The 16,224-nt window shown below is 51.6% G+C and overlaps 2 protein-coding genes across 4 annotated transcripts; both read right to left on the reverse strand.

Moving 5' to 3' along the window:
- Positions 1-3,837: 3,837 nt before the first annotated feature.
- LOC110556775 (paired immunoglobulin-like type 2 receptor beta-2) lies at positions 3,838-6,898 on the reverse strand. The gene is made up of 3 exons (XM_021650711.2): positions 6,786-6,898; positions 5,455-6,491; positions 3,838-4,875 (listed from the first exon to the last, which is right to left on the reverse strand). Exons 1-2 carry the CDS (start codon positions 6,829-6,831, stop codon positions 6,079-6,081), a joined length of 459 nt encoding a protein of 152 aa, XP_021506386.1. The 5' UTR covers positions 6,832-6,898; the 3' UTR covers positions 3,838-4,875; positions 5,455-6,078.
- A 2,260-nt stretch (positions 6,899-9,158) lies between these two features.
- On the reverse strand, positions 9,159-10,644 carry Pvrig (PVR related immunoglobulin domain containing). 3 transcript variants are annotated; one of them, XM_060367849.1, is made up of 5 exons: positions 10,561-10,644; positions 10,120-10,467; positions 9,919-10,030; positions 9,788-9,845; positions 9,319-9,526 (listed from the first exon to the last, which is right to left on the reverse strand). In XM_060367849.1, the coding sequence occupies exons 1-5, from the start codon at positions 10,619-10,621 to the stop codon at positions 9,461-9,463; spliced, it is 645 nt and encodes a 214-aa protein (XP_060223832.1). In that variant the 5' UTR covers positions 10,622-10,644; the 3' UTR covers positions 9,319-9,460. The 3 variants fall into 3 exon arrangements, with proteins under 3 accessions (XP_060223831.1, XP_060223830.1, XP_060223832.1); XM_060367848.1 differs by lacking the exon at positions 9,919-10,030 and having other exon boundaries at positions 9,159-9,526; XM_060367847.1 differs by having other exon boundaries at positions 9,159-9,526; positions 9,919-10,467.
- Between the last annotated feature and the right edge of the window lie 5,580 nt (positions 10,645-16,224).

Below are 16,224 nucleotides of genomic sequence, written 5' to 3' on the forward strand. Positions count from 1 at the left end.
AGTCGTACAGATGCAAACATGGTCTCACTGCCATCTTTAATAAACAGCTGAGGATGATCCATGCATCACCATACAGGAATTGGCAAAAAATTATAAGAGAAGAGCCTTCCTGACAGGCTCATCCAGAGCAATAGCTATGTTCTAGACCGTGGCTGCTGCTCTGAGGCTGTTGGCATTCCCGCACAGAAAACAAGAGGTCTGCAGTGCCCCATCCTGCTGGGGTGGAGCCAAAAGTCAACTCTGCCACGTGACTGTTTCAAATGCAGCTAAAGGAGACGCTGGTCCCGCTGCTGTCTCAACAAGCCATGGCTGCCTGCCGGCAGACTGGCCTCTGGAAGTGTAAATGCTCCCATGCAGGTTTGTCCTCTGCGCCCAGCCATGGAGGTTCAACCATCACAAGAGCTATAGACACTTCCAGCCAGCTCCTTGGCCTGGTGGAGGACAAATGGCTCCTTGATTCAGTGACCTCCACCACCCTCGCCCAGCCCAGGGTAATATTGTAGGTCTGTTTTGGCCTTACGCTGGGGTCCCATGGACATGTTACCAACTTCTGTGTTGGGAGACTTCAGATGCCTTCCCAGTTCTCTTCATATGCCGGAGACCAGGCCTTAAGACTAAGTCCTAGAGTTGCTATTGTCAGGCCTAGATACAATATGCCTTGTTGCCAGACTCAAGAAACAGGCCTAAATAAAACCTTTTACCATCCCTTTATTTAGCTAAAGGACAGTAAACGTTCATAGCAGTCTCACCTATGTCTCATGATAAATAACTAGGTACAAAGGCCAAAAAAAAAAAAAAAAAATGTTTGAATGTTTGAGGATCTAAAAAAAGTGTCTAAGATTGGTAAAAGCCAGTTATACATGTTTGAGAGTCTAAAAGCATCTTAAAGTTGGCAAATGTAAGTTATAAAGGTTGCAAGGTCTCAGGTGATTTAAGGAATCCTAAATAAGTAAAAAGGCTTAATAGTTCCTCCTGTTGCTATGCTACTGTTATATTGACTGTTCAGAGCTTTGACCTTTATCAATAGAGCTCTGATTTATTAATCTAACTCTAATACAAAAGCATTCCACTATACTACCCACTATCATGATTCCAAGATCAAGATTTTAAGTCTCCATAATGTGTACTTATACTAAAGGTTAAGATCAAGTGAGCTTTTGTCTCTTCTACTTTACAAAAGACTTCTGCCTTTCCAGAGCTCACCTTAAAGAATGCCTATGCTGTTAACACAAATGTGTATGTCTACTGCCTTTTCTACAATGTGTATTTCAGTGCAAATTACAATTGTGATGCTAACATGTCTAAAGTTTTATCTTCTTTGTAAAACTTAAAAATAATTCTTGTAAGCTGCAGGAAATTCACCTGAATCCGCCTCCAGGTGAACTGGGCTTCAGATAAGTACTGCATTATTGCCTATCCCAGAGGGTGGGATTCCTCCCCTTTCCCTGATTTTGCGACTTCCCTTCCCCGGCTACTTGATTGCTGCCTTCACAGGCAACACTGGCTGCATTGGTGAGTTTCTCATTGTCCAGCATAAAAGCCTCTCTTGGTAAGGGAAGCTTGATTGTTGAGCATCGACAACTATCTACTATCTTTTGAGATGGAGGGACCCCCCCAACCATGGTCTTCACTGGCTTTGGTTGACCTTTTGCTGACCTCCATTTAGGACTTCTCTTTCCCTTGGGAGAGATTTTTTTCCTCTAAATGCAGTTTCTTCCTCCTCCTCCCATGCTTGCCTATGAAAATCCTAGCGCTAGGTAAACTGTGTCTCCTATGGGCAGCTGTGCCCTTGGTCTCTGGCCAAAGCTGACGAGCTGTTGGATCAGGTAGGGCCATTTCTACTGGGTTAAACCTTGCTCTTGGGACACCTTGACAGGTCACTGACTCCCTACCCTCCCAATGGGAATAGTCCATTCGTCCGTTCCTCCAGATTCTCCTCTGGAATGTCTTCTGGAGAATTTCAGGTCTCTACACCTAGTGCCACTTTAAGAGCCTCTAAGATTACACACTTCTGTAACCAAACTTGGCTTCAGTTTCCTTAGATGACAGATCCAGAGCAAAGCCTTTTAAATTACTGCCAGTGACTGGGTAAATGCTGGTTCCTTCCGGTAAATAGAAGTTACCATGCTTGTCTCTTTGATCCAAACCTTCCACCTCTGTTCACTCCCCCAAAGTTTTCAATGAACACCAAAAGGATTTTCTCCATAACCTACTTAACTTTGTCTTCTGCATATATATATGTTTCAGTGTCCTGCCAGACACAGATGTCTCCTATAGCCACAACAGCACCAAAGCAGCTACCACAATTGTGCCAGTCTGACCTCACAGACTTACATCAAGCTGGGCCTGCACTTTCCCTCCCAGCCATGGATGTTCTCACAAACCCTGGACAGCATCAAAACAGTCTGTTCTTCCTGGATTTGGCCAGCATTTCAGCCTTCAGACCTCCCTACTGCGCCCCCAATGTCAGCAGGAACTAGTCAGAAGAAAAATCTACACCATTATTCACTTATTATTAACAAAAGGCTGGAATGGTGTGCTTCAGGACCAGGACAAGAGCTCCAGGTTCTCCCAGCATTCCTCAGTCCCTACCTGCTGCCTTGCGTGGCTGGTAACTCTACTGGCAACCCTCTACCCTGAACCTTTCAGGGCAGGGGCTTTCCCTCCTCCTCTTGACCATGTAATTTGGACATTTTCTTGCTATTATTTATTCTCTCTCTCTTAACCCCTTGCATGGCAACCAAAAGCTGCTTCCAATGAACCTAAATTTATATACTTTAACTTATCTTACATGTGAAGCACCCCAAGTTCCTCATCTTTTAATTATAGAAAAAGGGAGGAATGTTAGTATTTAGGCACCTGCTTCTGGGTTGCCTAGCAACCTATGATGTCATCATGTGTCAATGGCCAGGTGGCCACACCTGGCAGGCATGGTTACCTTGCTCCTTAAAGGGACCAACCCACCACGTTGTCCCTTTCTTGGCTCTCTTGCTCTTTTGCCCTCTTCCCTTTCTCTGTTGGGGTGCCCCCTCTCTTCCCCTATCATGTCTCCCCCTCTCCTTCTCTCTTTCTACATCTCCATCTAATAAACTTCTTTCATATAAAATCCGTTGTGTGCCTCATCATTATTTAATTGGTCCCAACAGGTGGTCCTGCAGAGACTGATGCACCAACCAAGGACCATGCATGGACAGAACCTAGAACCCCTGCTCAGATTAGCCATAGGCAGCTTGGTCTTCATGTGGTTTCCTAGTAAGGGGAACAGACAGGGGTAGTCTCTGACATGAACTCTGTTGCCTGCTTTTTTATCGCTTCTCCTGGCTGAGGTGGCCTTGCTGGGCCACAGAGGAAGAGGATGCAGGCAGTCCTGAAGAGACTTGATAGTCTGGGGCCAGTTGGTAAGGAAGGAGATCTTCCCCTTTCTAAGTACTAGGGCACAGGACTGGGGGAAGAGGGAAGAGGGTGGGACCAGGAGGAGATGAGGGAGGAGGATACAACTGGGATGTTAAATGAATAAATTAATACAAAGAAAGAAAGAAATTGAATGTGAAAGTTAAAAAGAACTTGTGTTTTCGAAAAACACTAGAGGAGCTATTTGTCAGAGTTCACTTTTTTTTTTTGGAGGAAAGGAAGTTGAAAGTGATAGTTTTCTACTTAGATTTAGTAAATTTTGCGAGTATCATCTTTATTTTGTTTCATTTTTAACAACATATAGACAGCTGAAGAGAGAAGTAGATTTGAGATTTTTAAAAAAAAATTTATTTTATTTAAATTTTGTTCTAGTATAGGAATAGCACACAAACCACTCGGACTCCAGGCTCAGTTAGATATGGGTGGTTTATTGGAACACCTTCTCCAAGCTGATCGATCAGGGCCACAGTAAGGACTCAGGAACAGAACTGTGACCTCTACAAGTTCTCACAGCTGAGTTTTCATAGAAAAAACCAAATACAGAAGACATGCACGGGGGCGGCGGGGGGAGTAACACATTTTGGCTAACTAGACAAAGTGTTATCAGCTGACCTTTAAGCTGATTGGTGAGTGAGGTAAGAAGGCAGGGCTTGGAGTCTTCCATACATCCAAAGTGTAGCCAGGCGAGTGGATAAGAAGGGTGCAACTGGAGTGTAGCCAGCTGAGTAGATACTACAGCATGAGTTATATCACTATTGAATCACAGCAAATTAAAGGTCAGCTCGACCCTCTGGCAGGGTCTGCTAGTGTCAGCTACGAACAACCACTTCCAGGAAAGTTTAAATTTTTGACTTTAATTTCACCTTAGAAACAGAAACTGAATACAAAGATGGCTGCAGATTTATCTCAAATAACAGGATGCAACATCCTGTTACTTTACATCACAAGGGTGCCCCCTTCCTCCTCTCCTCCTAGGCCTCCTCTTCCCTTTCCCTTTCCCTCCAGAAGAGGGGAGCCCTCCTCCCACTGTGTCAACCCTCCCTAGCACATCAAGTCACATCAAGACTGAGCATATACTCATCCACGGAGGCCAGGCAAGGCAGCACTGCCAGGGGAAAGTTATCCAAAAGCAGGCAACAGAGTCCATGTTAGAAACAGCACCCCCCCACACACACCAGGCAGCACACATGAAGACCCAGCCACCACATATATACAGGAGTCCTAGGTCCAGACCATGCCTGCTCCTTAGTTGAGGTCTCAGTCTCTGTAAGCCCCCATGGGACTGGGGTAGTTGTCTCTGTTGGTCTTCTTGTGAGGTTCCTGTCCCTCCAGGTCCATTCATCTTCCCACAACACTTCCACAGACCCCCGGAGTTCTGCCCCATGCTTGGCTGCAAGTCTCAGCATCTGTCTCAATTCACTGCTGGATGGAGCCTCCAAGATGATAGTCGTGTTAGGCTCCTGTCTGCAAGTGTAGAAGAATGTCAGGGGCTGGCTGTCTACTGTGGAGTGGGTCTCAGTGGCCCAATCATTGGTTGTACTTTCCCTCAATCTCTGTTTCCTCTTTATCCCTGCACTTCTAATAGGCAGGATAATTTTATGATCAAAGGTTTTTGTGGGTCCTGCCTGGCTAGGAGGTGGTCACTTCAGTCTCCATGACCCCCCCTCACCCACTTAGTAGTCTCAGCTAGAGTCACACCCACATCCTACCCTGTTGATGGCCTCCAGCTTGACAAAGAGATGCCCTCCCAGTTTCCCTTCTTGTTCCAAGCCATCTCACCTCCTTCCTCTGTCCTCCCCACATCTGATCCCCACCCTTTTTTACATCCTCATTTCATCTCCTACCCAGTTCCCTCTCTTCATCCACTTCTGCTGTCTATTCTATTTCCCCATTTGAGTGACATTCTGGCATCCACCCTTGGACCCTCCCTGTTACTTAGTATCTTTGGGTCTGTGGATTGTAGTATGGCTATCCTGTACTATAGGTCTAATATTCGCTTATAAGTGAGCATATACCATGTGTGTGTTTCTGGGTGTGGGTTACCTCACTCAGGATGATCTTTTGTAGTTTCATCCATTTGTCTGCAAATTTCATGACTTCTCTATTTTTAATAGCTGAGTAGTATTCCGTTGTGTAGATGTACCACAATTTCTACATCCATTCTTTGGCTGAGGGACATCTACGTTGTTTCCAGATTCTGGTTATTACGAATAAAGCTGCTAAGAGCACAGTTGAGCAAATGTCCTTGTTGTATGGATTTGTCGGTGACGTTCTGTGCTGGATAAAGCGTCCATGGGGTCTGCAGTGTGGGTTGTTCCTAGGAAGCTTCTTGTATTAGATGGTTCATGGGAGCAATAAGAATGGTTAGCCCTGACCTCTGTGAAAAGACCAGTTATAGAGGAGAGCCAGAAGGTCTGAGTGATGCCGTTACCATGTACAGGACAATAGAAACAAGAAGAGAGAGAAGCTGGAAATGCAGTACAGGTGGCTCTGTGGGCAGAGTGAGGGGCAGGGCAAGAGGAAGCAGCTGAGACTTGGGATGGTTATAGGGAAGACAAAAGATAAGGTCAGAGGCCTGGGAAAGGCGGAGGCAGGGGCAGGAGCATGACACAAGGGTCAGAGTATGGAGCTGGAAGTGGCCTCTAAGGGGGCAGGAAAGCTGGGGCATCAATGCCTGAGCTCAGCGGGATCACTGTAGATGATGAATTTTGTCCCCTCAGATGAATGCTGTTTCTTCAAGCTTCCTCCCCACATGTTCAGATGAACTCGGCAGATGCACATAATCTGATCGTTTGCCTGCAGGTTCAAGATTCCGAGGAACACAGATGTCTGACCCTGTGTCCAGTTCAGGGTGAGCCTGTTCTTGAAATGCTCATGTATAAAACCCGAGGAGGAGTTGTAGATAAAGTCCCCATGGAAGTGCTTCCATCTCCAGGTTATGCTCATCTGAGGATCCTCTGCCAACCTCCAGGGGAAGTAGAAGGAGAATGGGATCTCAATGGAGCCACCCTGGACACCAGAGAGACGTGCTGGCTGGTTCACCCCATAGATATTGTCTCTGTTGGATCCTGCTGAGTTTCCTGAGAAGGATGGAGAATCTGAGGTCAAGCAGGGGATGGAAAGGACAACCCAGAGCCTCCTGAGCCTTCCTCACAGGCAGGTGTGGGACAAGGGCAGGACTGTCCCCAGGACTGGTGGGACAGGACAGACAGGGGAGGGTTGGGTCAGGCTCACTCTGAGGGATGAGCTGTCTCTTGGGCAGAGAGGCCTGGCTGGCTCCTCTAGCAGACCCCTGTCCACACGACAGCCCACTCCTCCCAGCCCTGTGTCCCCTCCTGTGGTTCAGTCCCTGCTAGTGAGGTCCCCACACTCACCAGCTTGCAGACATGCTGATAGCAGCAGAAGCAGGAGCCAAACCATGGCCAGAGGCCCTCCAGAAAATGACAGCAGCAGAGACAGCAGCAAGAGAGGAGGCTCTGCGAAGGGACACTGGGGTGCTCAGAAAAGGTTCAGGGTAAAGCGACCGAATGCCCAGAGACTCCTAAGGATCCCCATTGCCTGTGGCCAGCACCTCACCTATCAATTGGATTCCTCTTCCTACATTGCAGACCTTCCCCTGTGGTAACAGACAAGAAAGATGCACTATCTCTTAGCCCCGCCCCTTCCTTGTGATGGGCAACATCGTGCTGACCTTGGCTGGCTGGTCCTCCCCTCTCTCACTTTGATCTTCTGCCTTGTCTAGTCCTTCACGTGCCCTGTGCTGTCCCTGCAGTCCCCCAGAGGGAGGTTGTGGCTTAACAGCTCTCTTTCCAGCCAGCCCTGTCTCGTGAGCAAGTTAATTTATTTCACAGATGCTGAATCTGTTTGAGAATGGAGCCACAGAATCCTCTGTGCCACTGACTCCTGTTCTGCAGAGGTCGGCTGAACTTCGGTTTGGGAACCCTTGGTCCCCTTCACCATAACTTTTCGAAGGGACCTAATGTCCTGTGCTTTTGGGGATATGACCACAGTCAGTCTATGGTTAGAGTGACACCCCCCCCCCATGTGGCTCTGGAAACTCTCAGGCAACAGGAAGGAGGAGAGGGGTCCCACTGCTCCAGTTGGATCTCCCGCCCCCGCCCTGACTAGGGCCTTTTCTCTGGTTCTGCTGCCAAGTTCTCAGGTCTGATTTGGTTTACATAGCTTGTCGGCTTTGTCGTCAGTCTTCTGGCCACTTCCTGTGCATGGTGGCCCCAAGAGGCTGCAGTGGAGGCCCTGAGAACAATGCCCTAGCAACGGTTTGAGGTCTCAAAGCTAACTGCTGACTTGAGGTCACACAACCCCTTCAGTGTCATAGTTCTTGTAGGCCAGTCGCTGGTGGAGGGCTTTAGACCGAGGAAGCCAATTCAGAGTGTGGCACAGGCTTCTCAGGATGTGGCAGTTAATGAATCTAGACTGCCAGGAGAGTCATGCCGGGGTACAGACACCCAGGGCTAGGTGCGAGCTGCAAGGGGGCGGGCAGCAGGAATAGGGAAGGTGAGAGAGACTGGGGACACCCTCAAGTGAGGTTGTCAAGGGAGTGAGGCTGAGGGCAGCAGAGGCTGGGCTGAGGAAGACAGGCTTGCGCTGACTGGAGACAGGAGTCTGTGGAGGATTCTTGAGGGCACAGACTCTGCTCTACCTGGGGGTGAGTAGCTGGAAAAAGGAGCAGCTGGTGTCAGCCTCAGGATGGTGCCTGGGCATGGTCCAGGTTATCCACGCCAGCAGAGGGCAGGGCTATGAACGCAGGCTCACCCTGCCCCCACTCACAGCTGCTTTGGGGAGATCCCCTCGCCGGTGCCCTCTGGGCTTCTGGTGCCATGGCCTGTGAGGACCCTCCAATCCCTTAGCAGTGGGGTCAGTTGCCACCTGGTAGAGACGGGAGGTAACACAGGTTCCAGGGGCACATGCAGAAGGCAGCCTCCGAGCACCAGGAATGCTCACGCTCGGGGCCCCCCAAAGGCCCTCCTGCGTCTCTGCCTCAGCAAGCCCCTCTGTGCCCCCGGCTCTGTTCACCGGTGATGAAGTGATGCAGCACCAGCTCGCTGTCCTGGCTTGCGATCCTCACGTGCCTCAGGCCTCCTTGCCCTCATCATGTGCATCCCAGGCTGTGTGGTTTACCACCCTGGAGCGACCCAGGAGTCCACACCTGGGGTCTTTTATGGCTCTCGGGGCTCTCTCTCCTCGTCTCCCTGTGGATGCAGGCCCAGCGTGTTTCATGTGGAGGAGCCCGGCTCTTGCATAGAACAATTTGAGGTGGATGAAACCATGTACAATCCACGTGTCTGCAAGGCCTCTCGCCCACCTCTGACTGGCCACTGGGGAGCCTGTTTCCCTGGTCATAAAAGGGGAGCTAAGGGGCAGCTGTGAGGACCGGAAGAGGGCTCTGTCTCCTCTCCCCCTCTGCTTCTGAAGAGGGTTCCAGAACCCCATCCCAGCTATGCAGGGGGCCTGTCATGAGGGGGCCGGGTCAGACAACAGGGGCTGAAGCCTCAGGAGACCCCGCTCCTTGTTCCCTCAGCAAGGCCCACAGGTTCAGGACGCTCCTCGCCAGCCTGGGTCTCATACCCCCATGTCTTCTGGCCCTAACCTGGTTCCTTCCTCCCAAGGGACTGACTCTGCCTTTGGCCTTCCTAAGGAAGCGAAGGCTAAAGCCCCAAACAGAAGGGTCACTTTAATGACATTATTAAAGGCATTATTAAAGACATCATCTGCCTTTAATGTGTGCAAGACAGGATATAGCTGGGCCTCTGTCACAGCCCCTCCACTCACACCTAGTCCACTCAAGCACGTACACTAACCACACCCTAGCTAGCAGGGTTTGATGACACTTTTCAGAGGCCTAAAAAGAAAACAAGATTCGTGGAGAGGCCTGGCGCCCAGGATGAAGACAGCAGCAGCTGATGTCCCAAGGCTTGTAGAGGGCCGTGGGTGCCTGTCATAGAACTCCCAAGCATCGTTCTGGGATTCTGTGCTCCAGACAGTCAGAGGATGTCGGGAACGGAACGGTGTGGGCAAGTTTCTCTCATGCCTAGGCATACAGTCTGTTCTCAGTGGAGATGAAGCTGCCGCCGCGTGCAGAGGCCAAGCGGGAAAGCTGAGGAGATAGGCACCCGGCTTGGTGTGGGTCACCCGTGGGGCGTGGGGCGCAGCAGGGCAGGCGCTGGTCACCCGCTGGTCACACCCAGCTGCTGCGCAGGGTGGCAGGGGTGGGGCGGGGGCATGGGGCGGGGCTTGGAGAGTGGCCAGGGCCAGGAACACTCTTGGTGGGCTGCTGGGGATGAGGAGCGTCAGGGAGGACTCCAGCTTCACACCCGGCTGTGGAGCCCTGCTCCAGCTACTGCGTTTCAAGCCTCACCTGAGCCTGCGTCCGTGCCTGGGTGCCGGTGAGGGATGGCTGAGCGCTACTGAAACACCTGTGGGACACAAGAGTCAGGGCAGAAGGCAGCTAACCAAGCGGTGCGGGCATATTCCCGGAGCCGTTCTCACCAGCGCCTCTGCCGACGGCACAGGAGACACAGTACGAGGATAAAACCAAACAGAAGGAACCCCAAGGTTCCCAAGATCCCGGCCACGACTGCTTGAAGGACGGGGGCTGGAGCTGGGGCAGAGAGTCCAAGACACAGAATGGTATCAGATGGGCAGCCGGTGGCCAGGTCCGCCCTGTCTCCCTCCTCGCCGCAGACATACCTGGCTCTGAGCCGTGCAGGTCTCCGCAGGCAGCCCTGACGCCGAGAGGGAAAGTCACAAACTCGCAGCAGAAAGTAGCATTGTCCAGGGATTGTTCGGATTGCTCCAGGGTCACAGTGAGAGCGATGCTGTTTGAGGTTTCCCAGCGGGCCTGGCTGGTGGGAGCCCACTCCTGGCTGCCATGCTCTGGGTGTAACACGGCTAGTTTGGTCCCTCCGGCATCCACAAACCCCTCCCGGCTCACCGTGACCAGGGAGATGGGGCTAGATGTGGAGACCCCACAGCGAACTAAGAAGGATGGGAGCTCCGTGGGGCCCCTCTGCACTTGCACCCACACCTCAGGGCTCCCTGAGGAATGAAGACAGGAATGAAGGTCAGAGGCTGTGTCTCCACACGGCCCGCACCCCATCGGCTCTGCATTTCTCTGGCCTCCCCACTCACCTGTAGAAACACAGAGGGTCAGCAGGGAGGAGAAGAGGACCAGGGCCTCAGCCTGGGCCATGCTTGCTTCAGCCACAGCCTGGAGCTCCTGTTCTCGGGGTGGAAGGTTTTCTCGTCATGTGAGCAGTTAGAGCCACAAGGTGCCTCCCACAACCTTATTTCCTTTCTGCAGGCCCTAGTGGTGTTGAACTCAGAGTAACGGGTTCTACCCCTTAAAGTCTCAGTACCAGGATTTGCCTGCCACTTGCTCGACCTGCAGCAGTGGGCAAGGCCACAGGGCTTGCTGAAGGCAGTTTGCCTCAGAGAGAGGAGGGTGAGTGGCTGCTCCTGAGGAACTTAGCCCAGCTGGTCCTACCAGCTAAGGGGCAGGGGATGGAGCAACTGGAGAATGCAGGAGGCATCCAGGAGCCAGCCTGAGTGACCGGCATGTCCCAAGGTGGGTCGTCAGCATTCATTCTAGTAGTCCCTGGTTGAGTGTGCAGCCACCGTCCCCTCCCCCCAGCTCTTGCTCCACAGCCCCCAGGAAACCCAGCCAGACTCCACCTGCCCCCTGCTCTGCTCTGCTTGTTGACACCTGTGGCCTTTTGTTCATCCCCTCCGTCCTGCTGACTCCCATTCTGACGACTGACCTCTCCCTGCCGCCCTCACCGCCATCTACCCACTTATATCCTGCCGGGAAGAACCGACAAGCTGGCTTGCTGCTTACCTCACATCAGCCTTGTCTTCACTGCGGCAGCCTAGGTGACCCCACCACACAGGCCACTCCTTCGCGTGCCAGTCCCTACTTCCCTTAGAGCCAAAGCCTTGAATCTCTCTGTGACCTGTCCGGCCTCTCTTCTTACCTCTCCCCACCTGCTCTGTGTTGGATTGGGAGGTCCCAAACGTGGGTTGGCCCTTGCCCGAGAATTTTGTCAAGGAGGCAGTAAGTAAACTGGCTCTTCTTTCTACAAGCTTCAGATCACTGTCCTATGCGAGGCCATTTACCCAGCGCCAAAACTGACCAGATGCTGTGGCACTTGGGGTGACACATGACCCTGTGGAGGGATCAGAACATTGTGTGCCGAGAACCTGAATCCTAGGTCTGCACCAGAGCCCAGGCTACTACCTGAGGACTGTTCTGCCTCTCCAGACATATAAACTAACCCTCACAGGGCCTACCAGCATGGCCTGCAGGCCTTTGCCCCCACAGTGCCCAGCCTGGCCAGCATTCTCTTAATCCTTTGATCTCCTTTGAGGCCCAGAGGACGTCTCTGACAGAGACCTGCTTTCGCCAGTTAATGCGACAAAGCTGACTAACCTTAGAGAGGCCAGGCTGCGTAGGCCGCAGATAGGACCTTTTAAAGTCCAAAGCTGTGCCTTCCGTTGATCTTCTGCAGACTGATTAACTGACTGGAACGCCTTTAATCCCAGTGCCTAGGAGACAAAGGCAGGCAGATTTCCGTGAGTTAGAGGCCAGACTGGTCTACAGAGTGAGTTCCATGACAGCTAAGGCTACCCAGAGAAACCCTGTCTCAAAAAGAAAAAAGAAAAAAAAAAATGCCTCAAATCTGTTATCCCCGCATGCCCAGGGACACATAACTTCCTGGAAGTCTGGAATGTTTTAAGTCCAGAGCTAAGCTGTCTTGGGCCATCTTTAGCCACCCTAGCCCTCTTGCACACTGGACCTTAGATGACCACTAGGTCAATTATTTGGAGTGCGCAAACATACTGCCAGCTTGCCAACCAACCAAAAAGCTGAAAACGCTGTCACATCGTCCCTCAGGCCTAGTAACAGAGCTTTCTCCCTTTGCCTACCTCTGCTGCTCACCAATGGTGTTTATACCAGTGTATTTTTGAAGTATCTTGAGTTGACTTTCTTTGCTCTATTACTGTAAAGATTTCACGAACCTGCTTCCATGTTGGAACATGGAATTTGGGGCGACTTCTGCCTGCGTTTCTAAGCCACGACCATTTATCTTTGGCTCCAGAGTAAACCGCCACATCTCTGAGGTGAGAGCTGTGTCCTTTTCTGTCAGCCGACGCCAGTCACCTCGGAGAGGAAGACGCCATCTCCCTCCTGCTGAGATCCTGCTATTTCCCAAGCTCCTCCCCCTCCAGGCTCTCTGCGGCTGTGGGGGACAGGCTGACTCCAAGTCCAGAAGGGGGGTCCTCACTGTTTCGTCAGTACTGTTCGCCAGTGTACAGAAGGAAGCTGAGAACTCAGCTGAAGAGTCTAGAGAGGGGCTTCATGTGTAAAAGAGCTTGAAGCAGGAGGGCCTTCATTTGAATCCCCAGAACCCGTGCGAACCTCACAGGTGGTGGCTGCTGCGTGCGACTCCTTTATTCCTGTGGAGAGATGAAGGTGGAAATAAGAGACTCCCTAGAGGCTCGGAGGCCAGCTAGCTTGGAGCTTAGGGTGGACAGAGGTATGTCCTTCGATGTGCAGATGGGCCTGAGGACTGACTGTAGGCCCGGTTGGCTCCCTACACCAGTTGCATTAGGAGATAGAGCATTTCCCTTCCCGCAGTTTCTGCCGATCTGGCTACACACCGCTCAGCCTTGAGCCATGTTAGAGGCGGTGCTCCTACAGCTAATCCCGCTCAACTCATTATCGCATCAACTCATCACCCCAGTCTTCCCTGCGCCAGTAACAACTAGAAGGAGTAACTGCTGTAGCCTGCCAAGAAGCAATGTGTGGCTGGAGGACTGAGTCTGTGAGAAGAGCAGGGACGCTCAGCTGGGTGTGGCTTGTTCCCTCAGTGAAGGTTGGTGGCCATTCTTTTGTATGACATCTTCCTTGAAGCTTCTCTCTCCAGGACTGGGACAGGGGTTTGTTTTATTGTTGTTGTTCATTTGTGTGTGTGTGCACACACACGTGCGCCTGTGTGTGCATGCATGCATGTGTGTGTCTGTGTGTGGTTTGTGAGCAAGACATGACAGCACAGAGCATCATGATCTCTCCTGTACCTTCTGTGCAGATGAGATGGGTATCAGTCAACCTCCTCTGCTGAGGCGTGGAAGTCTTCGCACAGTTACTTCTTCTACCAGAAGCCCTGACCTCCACACCCCTGCCTCCAGTGGACGTAACCAGCTCTCCACTGCTGCCCTAGCTCTGTCCACTGGCCTGGCCTTGTTCTGTCCACTGACCTGGCCTTGTTCTGTCCACTGGCCTGGCCTTCTTCTGTCCACTGGTCTGGCCTTCTTCTGTCTGCTGGCTTGCAGACAGAAAACTAGGCAATGATCCTAACATGACTCAGTTCCTAAGGTCCAAACACAGGGCTCTGCATGGCCCTGTCCATTAAAATCCAGAATATCGGGGCTCCGCTGGTGAAGGCACTGGCACCAAGGCTAATGGTGGGTTCAGTCACATGGCAGAAGGAGAGAAAGAATTCTGCAAGCTGTCCTTGGACTTCCGTACTGTTCGTGAGGATGTGCAGGAAAGCAAGTGCTGAAGTGCCCCTCCATTAAGGAAGGCTTTTATTATGGAGAAGACCTGAGGGCTAAAGTTATGCTTTAAGTTTAAATTACTGTGTTTAAGAGATCTATAAAGCTAGCTGGGTGGTGGTGGCACATGCCTTTAATCCCAATGCTCAGGAGACAGAGGCAAGCAGGTCTCTGAGTTAGAGGCCAGACTGGTCTGCAGAGTGAGTTCTATGACAGCTAAAGCTACACAGAGAAACCCTGTCTCTAAAACAAAAACAAAAACAAAAACAAAACAAAAAAAAATGCCTCAAATCTGTTATCCCCACCTGCCTAGGGACAGACAACTTCCTGGAAAGCTGGAATCTGCTGTTTATGTTAACATAACAAACCTAGTGTTTTCACTTTTGTAAACACAGGATGCGCTTGATCACGCGCAGATAAGAGATGCGCGGCAGGGTGTATGCTTTCCCCAAACTGGAAGACAGCAGGAAGTGTGTAGCTTCCTGGGTTTTCCTTTTATAAGCATCTGACTAATACAATTTGTGGCCATTCTCTGGGAATCCTGGGTGTGGACCTGGCCACCGTCCATTGTGCTGGCCAGTGTTTAATAAAGCTTACTTCAAATTTGGCTCAAAACTTGTGGCAGTTATTCTCACCTGGTGGGATTAACAAAGAGAGAGAAAATGTCTAGAGGCATCTGGAAGAGTCCAGAGCAGAGAGAGAAGAGTAGATGGGACAAAGCCAGGGCTGCAGAATCGGAAGAACAATGGGAGATTGAAGGAGAGGACAGCAAGAGAAGAAGGGGGAGGTGTGAAGAAAGCAGGGATCTGAGGGGAGGAGGGACAGGAGGCTGGTGCAGGGAGGCTGGTGAGGGGAGGCTGGTGGGGGGAGGCTGGTGGGGGGAGGCTGGTGGGGGGAGGCTGGTGGGGGGAGGCTGGTGCGGGTCTTTAAGTGTGCAACAGGAGCTTGTGAATAGGAACTGAGGGGTCCTGGAGGCCAGTGGGGCTGTGGCATGCAGCGGTAGGTGCCTGCCAAGAAAGAGCCACTCGTTCCTTCGTTTGCTTGCCAGAGGCCAGGCTCTCCTTTCAGTGAACCTGTGAACATGAGCCCATTTCACAAGTCCCGGCTTCTATTTAGTGCAGCCTGAGGGCAGCTCTGGGTATACGGACTTCCGGAGACCTTACAGACGCGTGCGTGGCTGCTTGTGTGCGTGGCTGAATGCATGCGACCGAAGATACTGAACGAACAGACAAATAATTGTACTTTAAGATTTCAACTATCCATTCATTGTATACATTCCAGGATTTTGCTCCTGTGCCAATCTCGAGTACCCCAAGCTAGTCCTGAGCCACACAGCTGGGGCTGCCCCTGGCATGCTGACCCTCTGCTTCCATCCACCCTGTGCTAGGATTCTCAGCACGTGCCACCACATCAGCTTTTCTGTGGTGCTGGGTTGGGACCCAGGGATTCCTGCACACCTGGCACAAGCTCTCTGAACTGGGTTACAGTGCCCACTCCAGGGTGGTTTTGAGGTAATAACCAATTCTGTGTGTGTGCTTGTGCGTGCGTGTGTGCGTGCGTGCATGTATGTGTGTGTATGTGTGTGTATGTGTATGTATGTGTGTGTATGTGTGTGTGGTGTAGGTGCCTGTGGTGTGTGTGTGCTGTGGGTGAGTGTGCATGTGTGCTTGTGTGTTTCCTTCCTGTTAAGCAGAGCCACCTCCAAGGAGGGCTGTGACTCCAGGAGCGCGGTGACCGGGCGAAAATGAACCGACACTGTTGGCCTAGCTCTTACTCTTCACTCAAACTCGCAGCCTCCTGAAGGAAACCTAGAGGATCTGAGCTTCAGGTCAGATGCTCGAGAGCGGCCAGGGAGGAGAAGTGAGAAGTGCCACAGCTCAGAATAGCCCTTGAGGAACAAGGGTATGCCAGGGTGGGGGAGGGAGGCCAGGCCTAGCACAGGCCCTGCTCGTGAGGCGTGGACTGAAGCCCAGGGGCGCCTGGCTCCACACGCCTCAGCACAGCCTTAGGGAAAGTTAAGCTGGAGACGCAGAGGTGTCTTTCCACCCCAGTGGGGCACAGCCTGAAGTGATGGAGGAAAGTGGAACTGTGTCTGCTCGTCTGAGCTGTGCAGGAAGGCTTGAAATTGCTGTTTTACTTTTACATGTATCTTTCCTTCTCTGCATGTGTGTCTTTGTGTATGCACACGTGTGCAGGTTGGTGCACGTGCAGGTCAGCCTCAGGCGTCTTCCTTAATCGCTC

The sequence above is a fragment of the Meriones unguiculatus genome, chromosome 15 (genome assembly GCF_030254825.1).
Source record: "Meriones unguiculatus strain TT.TT164.6M chromosome 15, Bangor_MerUng_6.1, whole genome shotgun sequence".
NCBI lineage: Eukaryota > Metazoa > Chordata > Mammalia > Rodentia > Muridae > Meriones > Meriones unguiculatus.